This window comes from Leptodactylus fuscus, chromosome 11, assembly GCF_031893055.1.
Source record: "Leptodactylus fuscus isolate aLepFus1 chromosome 11, aLepFus1.hap2, whole genome shotgun sequence".
Taxonomy (NCBI): domain Eukaryota; kingdom Metazoa; phylum Chordata; class Amphibia; order Anura; family Leptodactylidae; genus Leptodactylus; species Leptodactylus fuscus.
In genome coordinates this window covers 68424993-68448046 of record NC_134275.1, presented here as the reverse complement: position 1 = coordinate 68448046, position 23054 = coordinate 68424993, and the positions used below count along the sequence as shown (strand labels likewise).

General features: G+C 46.2%; 1 protein-coding gene across 1 annotated transcript in view; it reads left to right on the top strand.

Annotated features, from left to right (window-relative positions):
• Nucleotides 1–22674, top strand: part of MAMLD1 (mastermind like domain containing 1) — a 177266-nt gene extending 154592 nt beyond the window's left edge. The window contains exons 3-5 of the mRNA XM_075260651.1: nt 15359–15496; nt 19107–19188; nt 20982–22674. Of these exons, the coding sequence (XP_075116752.1) occupies nt 15359–15496; nt 19107–19188; nt 20982–22000 (1239 nt within the window). The 3' untranslated portion in view covers nt 22001–22674. The remainder of the gene's footprint in view (nt 1–15358; nt 15497–19106; nt 19189–20981) is intronic.
• Nucleotides 22675–23054: the final 380 nt, after the last annotated feature.

Genomic DNA, 23054 nt, shown 5'->3' with positions numbered 1-23054 from the left:
TGTTCAAATCCAACAGCCTGATCCTGATCTTTCAAACATTTGCCATAGAGAGAGTTAGCAGATCCCTATTGACATGAGAGGATCAGCAGGTGCAGAAGACATTAGTCAAATGGGATAACAGTAGAGATGAGCGAACAGTGTTCTATCGAACTCATGTTCGATCGGATATTAGGCTGTTCGGCATGTTCGAATCGAATCGAACACCGCGTGGTAAAGTGCGCCATTACTCGATTCCCCTCCCACCTTCCCTGGCGCCTTTTTTGCTCCAATAACAGCGCAGGGTAGGTGGGACAGGAACTACGACACCGGTGACGTTGAAAAAAGTAGGCAAAACCCATTGGCTGCCGAATACATGTGACCTCTAATTTAAAAGAACAGCGCCGCCCAGGTTCGCGTCATTCTGAGCTTGCAATTCACCGAGGACGGAGGTTTCCGTCCAGCTAGCTAGGGCTTAGATTCTGGGTAGGCAGGGACAGGCTAGGATAGGAAGGAGAAGACAACCAACAGCTCTTATAAGAGCTAAATTCCAGGGAGAAGCTTGTCAGTGTAACGTGGCACTGACGGGCTCAATCGCCGCAACCCAGCTTTCCCAGGATCCTGAATGGAATACACTGTCAGTGTATTCCCGTATACCCGATATATACCCCGATACCCGTTCCAACGGTGTGCCCCCCCACCTTCACCCCAGAAATACCCTGCAAGTCCCCTAGCAATAGAATTGGGGCTATATACACCCACAATTTTTACTACTGGTATACAGTGCCATTGTCTGACTGGGAATTCAAAGAATATATTGGGAATACAAATACCCTCATTTCTTGCTACTGCCATATAGTGCCAGTGTCTGACTGGTAATTCAAAGAATATATTGGGGTTACGTGCACCCACAATTTTTACTACTGGTATACAGTGCCATTGTCTGACTGGGAATTCAAAGAATATATTGGGAATACAAATACCCTCATTTCTTGCTACTGCCATATAGTGCCAGTTTCTGACTGGTAATTCAAAGAATATATTGGGGTTACGTGCACCCACAATTTTTACTACTGGTATACAGTGCCATTGTCTGACTGGGAATTCAAAGAATATATTGGGAATACAAATACCCTCATTTCTTGCTACTGCCATATAGTGCCAGTGTCTGACTGGTAATTCAAAGAATATATTGGGGTTACGTGCACCCACAATTTTTACTACTGGTATACAGTGCCATTGTTTGACTGGGAATTCAAAGAGTATATTGGGAATACAAATACCCTCATTTCTTGCTACTGCCATATAGTGCCAGTGTCTGACTGGGAATTCAAAGAATATATTGGGGTTACGTGCACCCACAATTTTTACTACTGGTATACAGTGCCATTGTCTGACTGGGAATTCAAAGAGTATATTGGGAATACAAATACCCTCATTTCTTGCTACTGCCATATAGTGCCAGTTTCTGACTGGGAATTCAAAGAATATATTGGGGTTACGTGCACCCACAATTTTTACTACTGGTATACAGTGCCATTGTCTGACTGGGAATTCAAAGAATATATTGGGGTTATAAATACCCTCATTTCTTGCTACTGCCATATAGTGCCAGTTTCTGACTGGTAATTCAAAGAATATATTGGGGTTACGTGCACCCACAATTTTTACTACTGGTATACAGTGCCATTGTCTGACTGGGAATTCAAAGAGTATATTGGGAATACAAATACCCTCATTTCTTGCTACTGCCATATAGTGCCAGTTTCTGACTGGGAATTCAAAGAATATATTGGGGTTACGTGCACCCACAATTTTTACTACTGGTATACAGTGCCATTGTTTGACTGGGAATTCAAAGAGTATATTGGGAATACAAATACCCTCATTTCTTGCTACTGCCATATAGTGCCAGTTTCTGACTGGTAATTCAAAGAATATATTGGGGTTACGTGCACCCACAATTTTTACTACTGGTATACAGTGCCATTGTCTGACTGGGAATTCAAAGAGTATATTGGGAATACAAATACCCTCATTTCTTGCTACTGCCATATAGTGCCAGTGTCTGACTGGGAATTCAAAGAATATATTGGGGTTACGTGCACCCACAATTTTTACTACTGGTATACAGTGCCATTGTCTGACTGGGAATTCAAAGAATATATTGGGAATACAAATACCCTCATTTCTTGCTACTGCCATATAGTGCCAGTGTCTGACTGGTAATTCAAAGAATATATTGGGGTTACGTGCACCCACAATTTTTACTACTGGTATACAGTGCCATTGTCTGACTGGGAATTCAAAGAATATATTGGGAATACAAATACCCTCATTTCTTGCTACTGCCATATAGTGCCAGTGTCTGACTGGTAATTCAAAGAATATATTGGGGTTACGTGCACCCACAATTTTTACTACTGGTATACAGTGCCATTGTCTGACTGGGAATTCAAAGAGTATATTGGGAATACAAATACCCTCATTTCTTGCTACTGCCATATAGTGCCAGTTTCTGACTGGTAATTCAAAGAATATATTGGGGTTACGTGCACCCACAATTTTTACTACTGGTATACAGTGCCATTGTCTGACTGGGAATTCAAAGAATATATTGGGGTTATAAATACCCTCATTTCTTGCTACTGCCATATAGTGCCAGTTTCTGACTGGGAATTCAAAGAATATATTGGGGTTACGTGCACCCACAATTTTTACTACTGGTATACAGTGCCATTGTCTGACTGGGAATTCAAAGAATATATTGGGGTTATAAATACCCTCATTTCTTGCTACTGCCATATAGTGCCAGTTTCTGACTGGTAATTCAAAGAATATATTGGGGTTACGTGCACCCACAATTTTTACTACTGGTATACAGTGCCATTGTCTGACTGGGAATTCAAAGAGTATATTGGGAATACAAATACCCTCATTTCTTGCTACTGCCATATAGTGCCAGTTTCTGACTGGTAATTCAAAGAATATATTGGGGTTACGTGCACCCACAATTTTTACTACTGGTATACAGTGCCATTGTCTGACTGGGAATTCAAAGAATATATTGGGGTTATAAATACCCTCATTTCTTGCTACTGCCATATAGTGCCAGTTTCTGACTGGTAATTCAAAGAATATATTGGGGTTACGTGCACCCACAATTTTTACTACTGGTATACAGTGCCATTGTCTGACTGGGAATTCAAAGAGTATATTGGGAATACAAATACCCTCATTTCTTGCTACTGCCATATAGTGCCAGTTTCTGACTGGGAATTCAAAGAATATATTGGGGTTACGTGCACCCACAATTTTTACTACTGGTATACAGTGCCATTGTCTGACTGGGAATTTAAAGAGTATATTGGGAATACAAATACCCTCATTTCTTGCTACTGCCATATAGTGCCAGTGTCTGACTGGGAATTCAAAGAATATATTGGGGTTACGTGCACCCACAATTTTTACTACTGGTATACAGTGCCATTGTCTGACTGGGAATTTAAAGAGTATATTGGGAATACAAATACCCTCATTTCTTGCTACTGCCATATAGTGCCAGTTTCTGACTGGGAATTCAAAGAATATATTGGGGTTACGTGCACCCACAATTTTTACTACTGGTATACAGTGCCATTGTCTGACTGGGAATTCAAAGAATATATTGGGGTTATAAATACCCTCATTTCTTGCTACTGCCATATAGTGCCAGTTTCTGACTGGTAATTCAAAGAATATATTGGGGTTACGTGCACCCACAATTTTTACTACTGGTATACAGTGCCATTGTCTGACTGGGAATTTAAAGAGTATATTGGGAATACAAATACCCTCATTTCTTGCTACTGCCATATAGTGCCAGTGTCTGACTGGGAATTCAAAGAATATATTGGGGTTACGTGCACCCACAATTTTTACTACTGGTATACAGTGCCAATTTCTAACTAGGAATTCAAAATGCGCAAGGCTCCCGGAAAGGGACGTGGACGAGGCCGTGGGCGAGGTCGGGGGAATGGTTCTGGGGAGCAAGGTAGCAGTGAAGCCACAGGGCGTCCCGTGCCTACTCCTGTGGGGCAGCAAGCATTGCGCCACTCCACAGTGCCAGGGTTGCTTGCCACATTAACTAAACTGCAGGGTACAAACCTTAGTAGGCCCGAGAACCAGGAACAGGTCTTGCAATGGCTGTCAGAGAACGCTTACAGCACATTGTCCAGCAGCCAGTCAGACTCTGCCTCCTCTCCTCCTATTACCCAACAGTCTTGTCTTCCTTCCTCCCAAAATTCCGAAGCTTTACAGAACAATAACCCAAACTGTCCCTGCTCCCCAGAGCTGTTCTCCGCTCCTTTCATTGTCCCTCAACCTGCCTCTCCACGTCACGATTCCACGAACCTAACAGAGGAGCATCTGTGTCCAGATGCTCAAACACTAGAGTATCCTCCATCTCCGTTCGATTTGGTGGTGGATGACCAGCAACCCACCCTCATCGACGATGATGTGACGCAGTTGCCGTCAGGGCATCCAGTTGACCGGCGCATTGTGCGGGAGGAGGAGATGAGACAGGAGTTGGAAGAGGAAGTGGTGGATGATGAGGACACTGACCCGACCTGGACAGGGGGGATGTCAAGCGGGGAAAGTAGTGTGGATGTTGAGGCAGGTGCAGCACCAAAAAGGGTAGCTAGAGGCAGAGGCAGAGGTCAGCAGCTTAGGCGAAGCCAGGCCACACCCGGAATCTCCCAAGATGTTCCAGTTCGTACCCAGCCCCGAAAAACTCCCACCTCGAGGGCACGTTTCTCGAAGGTGTGGAGTTTTTTCAAGGAATGCGCCGAGGACAGATATAGTGTTGTCTGCACAATTTGCCTCTCGAAATTGATTAGGGGCTCTGAGAAGAGCAACCTGTCCACCACTTCAATGCGCCGTCATTTGGAATCCAAGCACTGGAATCAGTGGCAGGCAGCAACGGCAGGACAAAGGCCGCCTGCCGTTCACGCCACTGCCACTGCCTCTGCCACTGCCTCTGCCTCTGCCACTGCCACTGCTGACTGTGCTGGCGATGCACTCCAGAGGACGAGCCAGGACACCACTTCATCTGCCTCCGCCACTTTGTTGACTTCTACCTCATCCTCCCCTGGTCCTGTCTTATCTCCTTCTCCTGCACCATCAAAGGCACCATCAGGCGTTTCTTTACAACAACCCACCATCTCTCAGACATTGGAGCGGCGGCAGAAATACACTGCTAACCACCCACACGCGCAAGCCTTGAACGCCAACATCGCTAAACTGCTGGCCCAGGAGATGTTGGCGTTCCGGCTTGTTGAAACTCCCGCCTTCCTGGACCTGATGGCAACTGCGGCACCTCGCTATGCCGTCCCTAGCCGTCACTACTTCTCCCGGTGTGCCGTCCCCGCCTTGCACCAGCACGTGTCACTCAACATCAGGCGGGCCCTTAGTTCCGCGCTTTGCACAAAGGTCCACTTGACCACCGACGCGTGGACAAGTGCATGCGGACAGGGACGCTACATTTCACTGACGGCACACTGGGTGAATGTAGTTGAGGCTGGGACTGCTTCCCAAACTGGCCCGGTGTACCTCGTCTCCCCGCCTAACATTCCTGGCAGGGACACGAGAAGAACACCCCCCTCCTCCTCCTCCTCTACCGCCTCCTCCTCCGCCACCGCCTCCTCCTCCGCCACCGCCTCCTCCTCCGCTGTTAGATTGACCCCAGCTACGAGTTGGAAACGTTGCAGCACTGGCGTTGGTAGACGTCAGCAGGCTGTGCTGAAGCTGATCAGCTTGGGGGACAGACAGCACACTGCCTCCGAGGTGAGGGATGCCCTCCTCGATGAGACGGCAATATGGTTTGAGCCGCTGCACCTGGGCCCAGGCATGGTCGTTTGTGATAACGGCCGGAACCTGGTAGCAGCTCTGGAGCTTGCCGGACTCCAACATGTTCCATGCCTGGCCCACGTCTTCAACCTAGTGGTGCAACGTTTCCTAAAGAGCTACCCCAATGTTCCAGAGCTACTGGTGAAAGTGCGGCGCATGTGCGCCCACTTTCGCAAGTCGACAGTAGCCGCTGCTAGCTTAAAATCTCTCCAGCAACGCCTGCATGTGCCACAACACCGGCTTTTGTGCGACGTCCCCACACGCTGGAACTCAACGTTTCAGATGTTGAATAGAGTGGTTGAGCAGCAGAGACCTTTGATGGAATACCAGCTACAAAACCCTAGGGTGCCACAAAGTCAGCTGCCTCAGTTTCACATCCATGAGTGGCCATGGATGAGAGACCTTTGTGACATCCTACGGGTCTTTGAGGAGTCCACAAGGAGGGTGAGCTCTGAGGATGCGATGGTGAGCCTTACAATCCCGCTCTTGTGTGTTCTGAGAGAATCCCTGATTGACATCAGGGATAACTCAGATCACACAGAGGAGTTAGGGATAGCATCCGATCCGTCACAGCTGGAGAGTAGGTCCACACATCTGTCCGCTTCACTGCGTTTAATGGAGGAGGAGGAGGAGGAGGAGGAGGAAGAAGAGTTGTCCGATGATGTGATGGTGATACAGGAGGCTTCCGGGCAACTTCGAATCGTCCCATTGTTGCAGCGCGGATGGGTAGACATGGAGGATGAGGAGGAAATGGAGATTGAACTTTCCGGTGGGGCCAGAGGAGTCATGCCAACTAACACTGTGGCAGACATGGCTGAGTTCATGTTGGGGTGCTTTACAACCGACAAGCGTATTGTCAAAATCATGGAGGACAACCAGTACTGGATCTTTGCTATCCTTGACCCCCGGTATAAAAACAACATCTCGTCTTTTATTCCGGTAGAGGGGAGGGCCAATCGCATCAATGCTTGCCACAGGCAATTGGTGCAGAATATGATGGAGATGTTTCCAGCATGTGACGTTGGCGGCAGGGAGGGCAGTTCCTCCAGTAGGCAACCAAGTTCTCACCGGTCCACACAAACGAGGGGCACACTGTCTAAGGTCTGGGACACCTTGATGGCACCCCCTCGCCAAAGTGCCGCCACGGAGGGTCCTAGTGTCACCAGGCGTGAGAAGTATAGGCGCATGTTGCGGGAATACCTTTCCGACCACAGCCCTGTCCTCTCCGACCCCTCTGCGCCCTACACGTATTGGGTGTCGAAGTTGGACCTGTGGCTTGAACTTGCCCTATATGCCTTGGAGGTGCTGTCCTGTCCTGCCGCCAGCGTCCTATCTGAGAGGGTGTTCAGTGCAGCCGGTGGCATCATCACTGACAAGCGCACCCGTCTGTCAGCTGAGAGTGCCGACCGGCTCACTTTGATAAAAATGAACCACCACTGGATAGAGCCTTCATTTTTGTGCCCACCTGTGTAAAGCACCCCAACATGAAACTCCATGTCTGTACTCAACCTCTCCAATTCCTCCGCATCCTCATACTCATCCACCATAAGCGTTGCACAATTCTGCTAATACTAGGCTCCCTCCAACATGATTTCCCCCAACTCTGCTGGTTAGAGGCTCCCTCCACCCTGATTTCCACCAACTCTGCTGGTTAGAGGCTCCCTCCACCCTGCTTTCCCACAACTCTGCTGGTTAGAGGCTCCTTCCACCATGAATTTGCCAAAACTGGGCTGTTTAGAGGCTCCCTCCACCATGAATTGGTCCAAACTGGGCTGGTTAGAGGCTCCCTCCACCATTAATTGGTCCAAACTGGGCTGGTTAGAGGCTCCCTCCACCATGAATTTGCCCAAACTGGGCTGTTTAGAGGCTCCCTCCACCATGAATTTGCCCAAACTGGGCTGTTTAGAGGCTCCCTCCACCATGAATTGGTCCAAACTGGGTTTTTTAGAGGCTCCCTCCACCATGAATTGGTCCAAACTGGGCTGGTTAGAGGCTCCCTCCACCATGAATTGATCCAAACTGGGGTGGTTAGAGGCTCCCTCCACCATTAATTGGTCCAAACTGGGCTGGTTAGAGGCTCCCTCCACCATTAATTGGTCCAAACTGGGCTGGTTAGAGGCTCCCTCCACCATTAATTGGTCCAAACTGGGCTGGTTAGAGGCTCCCTCCACCATGAATTTGCCCAAACTGGGCTGTTTAGAGGCTCCCTCCACCATGAATTTGCCCAAACTGGGCTGGTTAGAGGCTCCCTCCACCATGAATTGGTCCAAACTGGGGTTTTTAGAGGCTCCCTCCACCATGAATTGGTCCAAACTTGGCTGGTTAGAGGCTCCCTCCACCATTAATTGGTCCAAACTGGGCTGGTTAGAGGCTCCCTCCACCATGAATTGGTCCAAACTGGGTTTTTTAGAGGCTCCCTCCACCATGAATTTGCCCAAACTGGGCTGTTTAGAGGCTCCCTCCACCATGAATTTGCCCAAACTGGGCTGGTTAGAGGCTCCCTCCACCATGAATTGGTCCAAACTGGGGTTTTTAGAGGCTCCCTCCACCATGAATTGGTCCAAACTTGGCTGTTTAGAGGCTCCCTCCACCATGAATTGGTCCAAACTGGGGTGGTTAGAGGCTCCCTCCACCATTAATTGGTCCAAACTGGGCTGGTTAGAGGCTCCCTCCACCATTAATTGGTCCAAACTGGGCTGGTTAGAGGCTCCCTCCACCATGAATTGGTCCAAACTGGGTTTTTTAGAGGCTCCCTCCACCATGAATTTGCCCAAACTGGGCTGTTTAGAGGCTCCCTCCACCATGAATTGGTCCAAACTGGGCTGGTTAGAGGCTCCCTCCACCATGAATTTCCCAAAACTTGGCTGTTTAGAGGCTCCCTCCACCATTAATTGGTCCAAACTGGGCTGGTTAGAGGCTCCCTCCACCATGAATTGGTCCAAACTGGGGTTTTTAGAGGCTCCCTCCACCATGAATTGGTCCAAACTTGGCTGTTTAGAGGCTCCCTCCACCATGAATTGGTCCAAACTGGGGTGGTTAGAGGCTCCCTCCACCATTAATTGGTCCAAACTGGGCTGGTTAGAGGCTCCCTCCACCATTAATTGGTCCAAACTGGGCTGGTTAGAGGCTCCCTCCACCATGAATTTGCCCAAACTGGGCTGTTTAGAGGCTCCCTCCACCATGAATTTGCCCAAACTGGGCTGGTTAGAGGCTCCCTCCACCATGAATTGGTCCAAACGGGTTTTTAGAGGCTCCCTTCACCATGAATTGGTCCAAACTTGGCTGTTTAGAGGCTCCCTCCACCATGAATTGGTCCAAACTGGGTTTTTTAGAGGCTCCCTCCACCATGAATTTGCCCAAACTGGGCTGTTTAGAGGCTCCCTCCACCATGAATTTGCCCAAACTGGGCTGGTTAGAGGCTCCCTCCACCATGAATTGGTCCAAACTGGGGTTTTTAGAGGCTCCCTCCACCATGAATTGGTCCAAACTTGGCTGTTTAGAGGCTCCCTCCACCATGAATTGGTCCAAACTGGGGTGGTTAGAGGCTCCCTCCACCATTAATTGGTCCAAACTGGGCTGGTTAGAGGCTCCCTCCACCATTAATTGGTCCAAACTGGGCTGGTTAGAGGCTCCCTCCACCATGAATTGGTCCAAACTGGGTTTTTTAGAGGCTCCCTCCACCATGAATTTGCCCAAACTGGGCTGTTTAGAGGCTCCCTCCACCATGAATTGGTCCAAACTGGGCTGGTTAGAGGCTCCCTCCACCATGAATTTCCCAAAACTTGGCTGTTTAGAGGCTCCCTCCACCATTAATTGGTCCAAACTGGGCTGGTTAGAGGCTCCCTCCACCATGAATTGGTCCAAACTGGGGTTTTTAGAGGCTCCCTCCACCATGAATTGGTCCAAACTTGGCTGTTTAGAGGCTCCCTCCACCATGAATTGGTCCAAACTGGGGTGGTTAGAGGCTCCCTCCACCATTAATTGGTCCAAACTGGGCTGGTTAGAGGCTCCCTCCACCATTAATTGGTCCAAACTGGGCTGGTTAGAGGCTCCCTCCACCATGAATTTGCCCAAACTGGGCTGTTTAGAGGCTCCCTCCACCATGAATTTGCCCAAACTGGGCTGGTTAGAGGCTCCCTCCACCATGAATTGGTCCAAACGGGTTTTTAGAGGCTCCCTTCACCATGAATTGGTCCAAACTTGGCTGTTTAGAGGCTCCCTCCACCATGAATTGGTCCAAACTGGGGTGGTTAGAGGCTCCCTCCACCATTAATTGGTCCAAACTGGGCTGGTTAGAGGCTCCCTCCACCATTAATTGGTCCAAACTGGGCTGGTTAGAGGCTCCCTCCACCATGAATTGGTCCAAACTGGGGTTTTTAGAGGCTCCCTCCACCATGAATTGGTCCAAACTTGGCTGTTTAGAGGCTCCCTCCACCATTAATTGGTCCAAACTGGGCTGGTTAGAGGCTCCCTCCACCATGAATTGGTCCAAACTGGGTTTTTTAGAGGCTCCCTCCACCATGAATTTGCCCAAACTGGGCTGTTTAGAGGCTCCCTCCACCATGAATTGGTCCAAACTGGGTTTTTTAGAGGCTCCCTCCACCATGAATTGGTCCAAACTGGGCTGGTTAGAGGCTCCCTCCACCATGAATTGGTCCAAACTGGGGTGGTTAGAGGCTCCCTCCACCATTAATTGGTCCAAACTGGGCTGGTTAGAGGCTCCCTCCACCATGAATTGGTCCAAACTGGGCTGGTTAGAGGCTCCCTCCACCATTAATTGGTCCAAACTGGGCTGGTTAGAGGCTCCCTCCACCATGAATTTGCCCAAACTGGGCTGTTTAGAGGCTCCCTCCACCATGAATTTGCCCAAACTGGGCTGGTTAGAGGCTCCCTCCACCATGAATTGGTCCAAACTGGGGTTTTTAGAGGCTCCCTCCACCATGAATTGGTCCAAACTTGGCTGTTTAGAGGCTCCCTCCACCATTAATTGGTCCAAACTGGGCTGGTTAGAGGCTCCCTCCACCATGAATTGGTCCAAACTGGGTTTTTTAGAGGCTCCCTCCACCATGAATTTGCCCAAACTGGGCTGTTTAGAGGCTCCCTCCACCATGAATTGGTCCAAACTGGGGTGGTTAGAGGCTCCCTCCACCATTAATTGGTCCAAACTGGGCTGGTTAGAGGCTCCCTCCACCATTAATTGGTCCAAACTGGGCTGGTTAGAGGCTCCCTCCACCATGAATTGGTCCAAACTGGGGTTTTTAGAGGCTCCCTCCACCATGAATTGGTCCAAACTTGGCTGTTTAGAGGCTCCCTCCACCATTAATTGGTCCAAACTGGGCTGGTTAGAGGCTCCCTCCACCATGAATTGGTCCAAACTGGGTTTTTTAGAGGCTCCCTCCACCATGAATTTGCCCAAACTGGGCTGTTTAGAGGCTCCCTCCACCATGAATTGGTCCAAACTGGGTTTTTTAGAGGCTCCCTCCACCATGAATTGGTCCAAACTGGGCTGGTTAGAGGCTCCCTCCACCATGAATTGGTCCAAACTGGGGTGGTTAGAGGCTCCCTCCACCATTAATTGGTCCAAACTGGGCTGGTTAGAGGCTCCCTCCACCATTAATTGGTCCAAACTGGGCTGGTTAGAGGCTCCCTCCACCATTAATTGGTCCAAACTGGGCTGGTTAGAGGCTCCCTCCACCATGAATTTGCCCAAACTGGGCTGTTTAGAGGCTCCCTCCACCATGAATTTGCCCAAACTGGGCTGGTTAGAGGCTCCCTCCACCATGAATTGGTCCAAACTGGGGTTTTTAGAGGCTCCCTCCACCATGAATTGGTCCAAACTTGGCTGTTTAGAGGCTCCCTCCACCATGAATTGGTCCAAACTGGGCTGGTTAGAGGCTCCCTCCACCATGAATTGGTCCAAACTGGGTTTTTTAGAGGCTCCCTCCACCATGAATTTGCCCAAACTGGGCTGTTTAGAGGCTCCCTCCACCATGAATTGGTCCAAACTGGGGTGGTTAGAGGCTCCCTCCACCATTAATTGGTCCAAACTGGGCTGGTTAGAGGCTCCCTCCACCATTAATTGGTCCAAACTGGGCTGGTTAGAGGCTCCCTCCACCATGAATTTGCCCAAACTGGGCTGGTTAGAGGCTCCCTCCACCATGAATTGGTCCAAACTGGGTTTTTTAGAGGCTCCCTCCACCATGAATTTGCCCAAACTGGGCTGGTTAGAGGCTCCCTCCACCATGAATTGGTCCAAACTGGGGTTTTTAGAGGCTCCCTCCACCATGAATTTGCCCAAACTGGGCTGTTTAGAGGCTCCCTCCACCATGAATTGGTCCAAACTGGGTTTTTTAGAGGCTCCCTCCACCTTGAATTGGTCCAAACTGGGCTGGTTAGAGGCTCCCTCCACCATGAATTGGTCCAAACTGGGGTGGTTAGAGGCTCCCTCCACCATTAATTGGTCCAAACTGGGCTGGTTAGAGGCTCCCTCCACCATTAATTGGTCCAAACTGGGCTGGTTAGAGGCTCCCTCCACCATGAATTTGCCCAAACTGGGCTGTTTAGAGGCTCCCTCCACCATGAATTTGCCCAAACTGGGCTGGTTAGAGGCTCCCTCCACCATGAATTGGTCCAAACTGGGGTTTTTAGAGGCTCCCTCCACCATGAATTGGTCCAAACTTGGCTGTTTAGAGGCTCCCTCCACCATTAATTGGTCCAAACTGGGCTGGTTAGAGGCTCCCTCCACCATGAATTGGTCCAAACTGGGTTTTTTAGAGGCTCCCTCCACCATGAATTTGCCCAAACTGGGCTGTTTAGAGGCTCCCTCCACCATGAATTGGTCCAAACTGGGGTGGTTAGAGGCTCCCTCCACCATTAATTGGTCCAAACTGGGCTGGTTAGAGGCTCCCTCCACCATTAATTGGTCCAAACTGGGCTGGTTAGAGGCTCCCTCCACCATGAATTTGCCCAAACTGGGCTGGTTAGAGGCTCCCTCCACCATGAATTGGTCCAAACTGGGTTTTTTAGAGGCTCCCTCCACCATGAATTTGCCCAAACTGGGCTGGTTAGAGGCTCCCTCCACCATGAATTGGTCCAAACTGGGGTTTTTAGAGGCTCCCTCCACCATGAATTTGCCCAAACTCTGCTGGTTAGAGGCTCAATCCACCCTGATTTTCAAAACAAATGTTGGTGCCAACCTCAACTTACTACAAGGGCCAAATTCACTGCTGGTGACAAGCTCTCCTCACTGCAAGTGCCAAATACACATGTTTCAAGGTGTTTTCCTACTGTCAGAGAGGTGGTATTGAGTGTGTAAAGTGTGTAGTTGTTAGGCTGTGATGTTGGGGTAATAGAGGGTCTTTGGTGTGTTAGATGCCCCCAGACATGCTTCCCCTGCTGTCCCAGTGTCATTCCAGAGGTGTTGGCATCATTTCCTTTGGTGTCATAGTGGACTTGGTGACCCTCCAGACACGGATTTGGGTTTCCCCCTTAACGAGTATCTGTTCCCCATAGACTATAATGGGGTTCGAAACCCGTTCGAACACACGAACATTGAGCGGCTGTTCGAATCGAATTTCGAACCTCGAACATTTTAGTGTTCGCTCATCTCTAGATAACAGTAGTGGTGCTTGTGCCTATAGGACTAAGACAAAGTTGAAATTTCCCAAACCTCTGTAAGAGTATATTGTGATATAAGCATTACATAAGGAAACTTGTAGCTTCCTTTTAGTGATCTGTACATAATGTATGTTACAAGTTAAATTACTGCTGCATAGTCTCCTGTTAAAACTGTAAAATGGAAACGTGCACTACTAGTTATGACCACTAGATGTCATCCCATTTCAGTGACGTTATTTAATTTATGTTCCATATCGGCCAGCATTAGTATATACAGTACAGTTTCTTTTTTTTAAATATACTGTGTAAAATTTTAGAATAAGAGATTATTATTGAACTTATTTGCTTACTGCATAGTTCACCTGTTATACCTAAAATCTAAACTTGCCCTTTAATATAAACATTTTGGCTATCACCGTTCTCCATGTATATGGGAAATAAAAATTTAATAAATGACAATAATAATAATAATAATAATAATAATAATAAAGTTACAATAATCTCTTCAAGGTTTTACAAATGTTAATGCAAATTCCAAATGTAAAGTCGCTTTCTCTGTACCATCGTGCCCTACAGACTTCCTTTGTGTCTGTGAAGGCTCGTACGGCTTCCTGTTTTGTGTGCTGCAGCCCAGTGACTTACAGCCAGCACAGCCTGGGTTTTTCTTGGAGTTCATCTGCTGATAACATTGTAACAAAGGATGTTAGGCCTAGATTTATACATATGGGAAATCATTGTTTTGCTGACACATCATCTAATCACAGAACGCACTGGGAAAAGCAGGGCTTAAAGGGAAACTCCGGCAAACTCAGCAAGAACGTAATTCCTGTAGACTCCGGAGTGAATAATTTTTTACCATCATTACTGATAGGCAGCAGCTTAGCCAGACAGTAAGATCAGATCTCACAGACCTGGGAGTATCACCCATCGAAGGGCGACTAATTTTATATATATAGTATATATATATAAAAGTATATATAAAAGTATATATAGTATTTGTGGAAAAGGTTTCCTTTATCTTGCACTTTGTTCATTTAAACCTTTGATCTATCAGAGCTTAGGAGTCCAGTGGGCGGTCCTATGCAGTGATTGACAGCTATTTTTGCATATACATTGAGTGGGACCAGCCCTCTTAAAGGGCCGCTCACATCACCTTTTTGCCCTCCATTCAGAAAATCCGTTTAACAGATCTGTTGAGGTTTTTTGAAGGGGGTTATAGCAAAAACAGATACAAATATCTATCCATTTTTATATTAAAATACATCCATATAATGAATAGTACCATGAATAGTGTGTAGTGGTGTGTAGAGTAATATCATTATACTTTGGGGTCTCTTCAGATAAGTGGAAACCCAGGGGAGGTGAGTGAAAATGACAAACAGCTATACTCACCTCTCCTAGGCATCCAGAAGTCCCCCGGCATCTTCTTCTGGCCTCTTCCGGGCCCCTGGATGACTGGTTAAAGCATATCTTTCAAGATATTATCCCACTGTTTAGTAGTTGAACTACTAGTAATACAAGATGCAAAATGGCAGTGAAAAACAGTCCGTAGTGTTTTGCAACCGTCATGTGAATGTAGCCTATACGTACCTTTTCTGGTGGTTGGTTCCCTTTAAGTAACATGCGCCATTTACGACGCTTCAATGGTTTCTCAATCACAGCCAAAAAAGAATTCTCTTTCCGAGTCATTAAAGCCTCTTCATGTTCTCCGAAATACATTAATACATTGTTCTTTAAAACAAAATAAGGAAATCTCTGAGAAATTTGCCTGAAAGGACATTAAATGATACGAATACTGCAAATATGGTGAAATTTCAGTTTAGTAATCATTCTCATCTGATTTATTGTTTTTTTTTTTCTGCTCCTCTTTTTCTGGCAGGATCCGAATGCTGGAATTGTTCCCAGAATGCAAGAACCAGGCTCCATACCAAGTGCAGGCCCAGGGCCTACTCCTCTCACGGCTAATGGCTACATACGCAATGCAATCTTGAAGGAGCAAATAATGAGGCGGCAGCAGGTTTGTAAAAAATCATTTCTTTACTTCTCACTTGGATAAAACTTGCTTATAGAATGTTTTTTGCAGCCTAAGGCTTGTGCGCAGGTTGTGTGTGAGTGTCAGAATAGTCACAGGACGCTACAATAGTGTAAGCGATCAGGAACAAGGCTTTAGGTTGCGAGGATGCGGATATTGCAGTTAAGTCAAGTAAAACTTTCAATTAATATCTTTTCTACTAATTTGTATAAGCAATACAAAGCGAGATGTTATATGACAATGACAAACATTTGAATGCACATTTCTCCCCAAGGGACTCCAAAGCACAAGGAGCGAAATTGGAGAGTTACTGGCTGCCATACAGGGGCTCAACCCCAACACCTATAAGGATCAGTTGTTTTTTTACAGGATTCTAATTTACTAGTCAGAGGTTTTCCAGAAATTTGGAATTTATGGCCTATGCTAGGAATAGGCCAAAAATATCTGATCGGCGAGGGTCCAACAGATGGGCTCCCACACCGATCAGCCATAATATACACAAGACGGGGCTAGAAGCGGATAGCTGATAGGCCTCAGTATGGCGGATGGACCTCAGTATGGCAGCTTAACTCCAGCTCCCATTGGCTGCAGTACCAGCATTCAACCACTACATAGTGACCTAAGCCAACTGCTGCCAGCCCTATGTTGTGTATAGGATAGATTATGGCGATATTGTCACTCCTTAGGGAGAGACCACCTTGTCAGGTGTGTGGAGTCCTACAAAGCCATTTTCATTCCACTGTGGGGGATCATGGGAAGAATATGCGAATAGGGCAACAGTGCCTCTGTATGCTGCCCTCTAGGGGAAGTTCCCTTGAACATCATGCCCGACTTTCCCACAAGCCTTTTCAGCAATGATGCGGGATTTTGCCAAGTCAGAGGGCAACATACAGAGACACTCTTTCCCTCTTGGGAAACATATTTTCATATTCTTCCAGGGTATAGGACAGGAATTGGAAGCAGACCCATACTGCTGATCAGTGCAGGGGCTGAGTCTTGGACACCCACTGTTCCAGGCAATCCCTTTTTAGGTAGCAGTTGCAAAAGTGCCCCAGGGGTGCAAAGGGCACTCAGCCAGATAAGATGATACTAGTAATATAAACGGCACATGTTCGGTTACACATTTGGAGCCAGAAGCACCAGGCTACGCCTTTTGTTAGAAATATGTGATCAGTGGGTTTGACTGCCGGGTCCCCCACCAATTACAAAAATAGATCAAAAAAGCCAATGTGATGATTGAATACTGCCCATACACTTTATATAGCTGTCAGCTAAAAAGTTATATTTCCCAACTTCCACAGAGACTTGCCATGTCCTGGATGATGAAAAAGCTGCTCCCAACTAGTAGCAGTGACCTATCCTTCCTTGAGCAAATGGATTGGGTATGTTGTAACCCAACTGCCTGATCATTATGTCCCACAACACTTACCATCAAAGGAGAGTCTGGAGACCACCATGTACCTGGTCACCTGGGCCCATTGAAATCAAAAGGGTGGTCAATACACATCTAATATCTATGGATTGCTTTAAGGAGAGGAAAATAATGAACGCCATCTGCTCCATATACATGTCACACCCTCCATCATAGTCAATTAAGAGATATCGATACCTACACTTATATCAGGGAATGACTTAAACCACCATTACATTACACCTTAATAAATTAGGCACATCCGCTGCCCCTGTGTGTCTGAATCACAAATCTAAATTGACATAGAATTTACCCCAGTCTCTTGATATTTAGAAAAGTGAGTCGGTGGGAGCAAATGCATTCCACATTTTGGTGCAAAAAACGTCTGCGTGCCAAGATTTGCAACTTTTATGATAAATCTACAATAATGAGATTCCTGCTACAAAGTAACATATTGAATTGTTATATAATATAGACAAGTCCACGTCCTCCTTGAACAAGTCATTATTATTCAGTCTGGCTATGCTGTATATAATGAAATCTCCTACTCCTACACAAAGCAAGATTATTAAATGACGTCCCTATAATAGTACTAGATAGGTGTTCTTGGGAACCAAAGAGTTAACAAATGACCTTCTTCTAGTGTCTGCTATATCAGAGATGTCATTCAGTGTTGCTGACCACACAAGGCTACAGTGACCTTCTACGGGGAAGCAATTGAAATGCATTCAGGATGTATCAGAAGTCGGCTAGTACGTCTCACTTCACGTATGCTGGATCTGCTAAAAAGAGCTACAGAAGTTGTGTGCTGCAAGTATTGCATACAGTAGAGGCTATATATAATCCTAATATGTATACCCACCAAAGCCATATCAGTCACCAGATACTCATATGAATGATCCCAACACCATTGACAACTAAGGTGTCAGATCAGGGGTAAGTTTAGTGGTCAAAAAAAAAAGAAGGGAATTGAGTTTACACACCCTGGATGAAAAGTTCCAGTATGGCCAGACTGAAACCAGCCATACGGACTAGGTGGAAATGGAGAAAAATCAGCTGAACCCGCTCATTATGGTGGGAAAGACCAATTTATCTTATGGGAAAGAGGAATTATCAGAATACTGCATTTCAATAATAATTAAAATTATTTATATATAGTTCCAACAAATTCTGCAACACTTTACAAAGCTTGATCTCCCCATTGATAACATATGCACTGAATTGGAATGGGTATGCATGTGTAACAGTGGCGAAACAAGTGTCTTGTGGGCCCAGGTGCCAACTTTTGTCCGGGGCCTTTCCCCACAGCGCCCTGCTGCCCTCAGCAGTGGCCCACACACAGTATTATATGCCCAACAGTGCCCCTCCCCCAGTATTATATGCCCAGAGTATAATAATTCTCACCTTGCCTCACCTTTCTGGGGTATCCTGGCTCCGGCTGTCTTCACCATCTTCGTCCATCATCCTGGCATCTCTGCTGAGGCCTGTGATTGGTCCTCAGCGGTCATGTGGCGGCGCACTGACGTCAGTACGCTGGTGCGCCCCATATTACCACTGGGGCCTAATTACAGGCCTCCATCACATGACGGAAGATGCTGACAGGAGAGGACACTGAGCTCAGGAGAGGTGAGTATATCTATTTATTATTTTATGTCACCTCCCCGGGCTAGTAGCTATTGAAAAGGGGCCCGGCGACATGCCAGGGCTCTTTTTCATTTACAATATGTATAGCGGTCGGGGAACCAAGCTTTCCCAAACTGCTGTCATAGTGGTACCGGGCCCATCTCCAGCTGTCTGCGGGCCTTTTACCTCTCCAGATCCGGTCACACTCCCTGCGACCACGAGCGTTATGCCCCTGGTCAGAAATAACAGCTATCAACTGAACAAGCGTTAAGCCATAAGAGATGTAATATCCCTGGGATCAGCAAGTAGTGGCATAGCTTAGAGACTGCCCACCACTTGCTATGCTCAGAATATATGTTCTATATTAAACCAGACATATACATTTATTTAATGCATTCTTTCACCTTTCGTTGGTTAACTATAAGCCTAAATTTGTATATTAGAGCAGTAGATACACAGCAGTACCCTAATATACTTAACCTTAGACTTTATCCTGACTGCAGAGGATATTATAATGTATCGTGTTATATTATATTACATTATATTTTTTATTTATTTCAGGTAAAACCAAGGCAAAATATGATGAGCATGACGTCTGAACAACGCAGCGCATTTGTAGCTCAGCAGATGAATCAGTTTCAAAGTAAGTAGAAAATTATAGACTTTACTTACAACAAATCTTCTCCAATATCGCATACCATAATCTGAATCATGTTTCCAAATCTATCTGTGACTGTAATCTTATCGTGTAAGTTATTAGGATACAGTACTGACTCCTGTTCGGTGTAGGTGCCCATAAACATTAGAATAAAGCTGAAAACAATTGACAATTTTTAGTTATAGTGAATGTTCCTTGGCTGAAATTTGTTTTATCCAACCAATGACAGTCAAGCAATGTATAACCAACCAACGCTAGTCGGAGTGTTATGGTACAAATGATGCCTACCAGACAAACCAAAGCCCTATTTGTAGACAGCACAGTTTTGGGTATTTGCCCTTCATCAGTACAAAGCAGTGTTACCGAGTAGCCAGACGAGTTGCTTCTAGGTGTCTCTGGTCTGCTTGGTACAAGCTCATTTTCATACTTTTTCCCAAGGAACATTGCCTGAAAAATAAGTTTCCATACTTTGCCGTGTCTCTGCAGTGAAAAGCAATACTCCCCTAAGGTGTGATGACAAATGTTAGAAATTTTAGCCTCCACTTCTATCTCAGGCCGCAGTAGGAAAAAAGGATGTGCGGAATTTATGTTACCCAGCATGGAACTGTAAGACCTCCTCATTAAAAGGAATGATTTTATTATACTCAAAAAATGTAGGCCTAAAGCACACAACAGAAAAATACAACAAAAAAACAGCATGTCATGCATGTGTTTCTGAATTGACCCAGCTACTGTCTGATGAAGATGTCCGCTCACAAAAAAAAATGTAATCCAGCCAATCCTAGAAGTTTGTTCCTTATCTCACGCCCTTTCATCTGTGATCCTTTAGCATGCAAGCGCCACTTTTTTTGGTCCTGTGGACCATTCATCACTTCCGATGTATCCGGATTATGCACTGTTGGCTATTTCTGGGGCAACTTATTTTGACCATATACCCTTATTTCTATTGATCACAATAATTAAGCTACTATTGACCCTTTAGGTAAAAATCTAAATGCACTTGACAAAAAAAAACACCCAATTTCATATTATAGTTACCCTCCCGGCTCCCCGTTTACTGCTGATAGAGTGCCATTACTAATCTCTAGAGATGAGCGAGTAGTATTCGATCGAGTAGGTATTCAATCGAATACTACGGTATTCGAAATACTCGTACTCGAACGAGTAACACTCGCTATTCGAATGGAAAAATTCGATGCAGAACCAGCATTGATTGGCTGAATGTTATACAGTCGGCCAATCAACGCTGGTTCTTCTCCTACCTTTAGAAGTCTTCTCCTTGCAGCTTCCCCGCGGCGTCTTCCGGCTCTGAATTCACTCTGCCAGGCATCGGGCCTAGGCAGAGCTGACTGCGCATGTCCGTTTGTAGTGCGGGCATGCGCAGTCGGCTCTGCCCAGGCCCGATGCCTGGCAGAGTGAATTCAGAGCCGGAAGATGCCGCGGGGACGCTGCAAGGAGAAGACTTCTCGGAGGATCCAGCCCGACCCTCACTCGTGGACTTGGTAAGTATAATTTGATCGAATGTTGCCTACCCCTGAAACGAGCATTTTCCCCCCATAGACTATAATAGGGTTCGATATTCGATTCGAGTAGTCGAATATTGAGGGGCTACTCGAAACGAATATCGAGTATTTAACTACTCATTCATCTCTACTAATCTCCATTATGTTCCTGATTATAACTTCCTCCTCTGCAATGACATTCGATTTATACTTATTATGCTCCGAAACGCGTTATCTACCTGACTAAATGTTACAACCTGCTTCTGTCTTTTGTAGATATCCCTCAGTCTCTCCGTACAGACTGTGTCCAGCCTATGCCAACACCACCCCAAGGTCATCGAATAATCGCATCAACGCAAGGGATGATTCAGACAAACATGGCTGCTGGGATAACACCAACAACAATGAATCAGAATAGTGGGTCCATGGTTATGATGAATACTGGAAAGCAGCAAGCAATATTTCCAGCATCTTCAGATTTCAGTATGCCACTTAGACAAAACCAGAATGCACTTACTATGACTTCTGGCTATCAAACCGTGCATAGCCAGCCGAATATCCGACCTGGAATGACACTTTCTGGACATACCACCAGTTCTTTAATAAATCATTCTGCAGCTCAGCAACATTTACGGCAGTCCAACATATCAAGAATTCCGAATGTCTATGCCAACCCTTCTACGCAGATGTGGACTCAAAGTGGGGTTTCCAGAATAGCAAGTCAAAACCAAATGGATCCCAGTTTGCAGCAATTTTCTAACAACCCGCTGTTCACCAAACAAAACGTCAGACCAAATATGGCAAGCCAGCAGTTTCCGCATCAGGGAGTGGTTCCTCCAAACCAGATAGCTCCTGGGGTCCAAATTAGACAAATGCAAAAACTTGGTATGTCCCAAGCAAGTCAAGGTGTGGGATCCCTAAACAATCCTAACATTGCAAGCAGTTTGTCGCGGGGGCAGCTAGCAGCCCTTAATGCTATGAAAGCAATGCCTCAAAGTGTTTCCACTTTTAACCAAATGAACCCTGGTCAACTTGGTCCACCATCTTACGGGCCAACATCAGTTCAAACACCTGAAACCTTTGACAGGATAAATCCCGGGGCTGAGATCCATCAGTATGATTTTGTTGCAACTCAGAACAGTTCCGTCCTGTCGGCGAACTGTAATGAAGCGGACTTCATTGACTGTCTAATGAAGGGTGGCAGTAGCAGCAGTAATGATGAAGACTGGCTAAACAATTTGACAATTCTTGATGATATATTGGGACAGCACAATCAAAATTCTGGCCCTGTGTAGCCCTCCGCAAGCAGACCTCTGTGGAATTCATTCAAGAGACTTGGAATCAATTGTTTAAGTAGTGAGGTTAACCGACGGTTAATATCGGCAATTGCTTTCTGAAACCTGTAAATAGTTAAATATTTTTTAAATTATGTTTTTTTTTCCAACAAAAAAAAAATAGAAGTATTGCTACTTCTGTGCGTGACTGTATATAAAATTATAGCATAATGTTTTGTTACATTATAGCGTTTTCATTTCTAACACCTTGTTTTAAATATGCAAATATCATTAGTTTCAGTAATACTATGTATTACAGTATGAAAAATTGTTATGTTTTTTGACATAACAAAATGTAGGGGGTGACAAAGCAAACTGAATGCAATGCATGCCCAGATATGATCATTTTCTAATAACAGCGCAGATTCATGACAAGAGGACCCGAAAAGAATTGACTGCAAAAATGAAATTTACAATCTACAACAGGAATGAAAGAACTAGGCTGAGAGGTCATCGTCCATTGAGATCCTTTGATACCTACTGATCTCAATGGCACCAGGGAACCCAAAACATGTTTTAATAAAATGAACCCACCTTCAAATATTACCGTAATGTAACAGTGGTCTGTAAACCCATTGACATCCTACTTCTTTTGGAAACGAGGTACAAAGCCAAATTTGACTATAAACTTTATAACACGCTATGTATGAGATGGAACTATGTTTATCAAGACCATGACCTGTTGGTGTCTTGACCAGAAGGCTGAAGGTGTAAGGTGAAGCGTCTCGTAATAGAGCCTCCTAAGGCACCAGGGCCAGGGTTTAGTCAGCGCCGCACCTCCCATGAGGCAACCTGAAGCAAGCGCTTCAGGCGCCGCTATGCCAGGACCTCAGGGAGGGTGGCATTTTTGGTTACCTAAGCCAGTCCAGGACAAGCTGTCCTGGACTGGCTTAGCACCGAGCGGTGGTTTGGGGAGGCCACTGGAGCAGCGCTGCTCCAGCAGCCTCCCCTCACGCTCAGGCAGAGAGCAGGTCATCTCCGTGCTTGCTCTCTGCCGGCAAACAGCTCTAAGCCT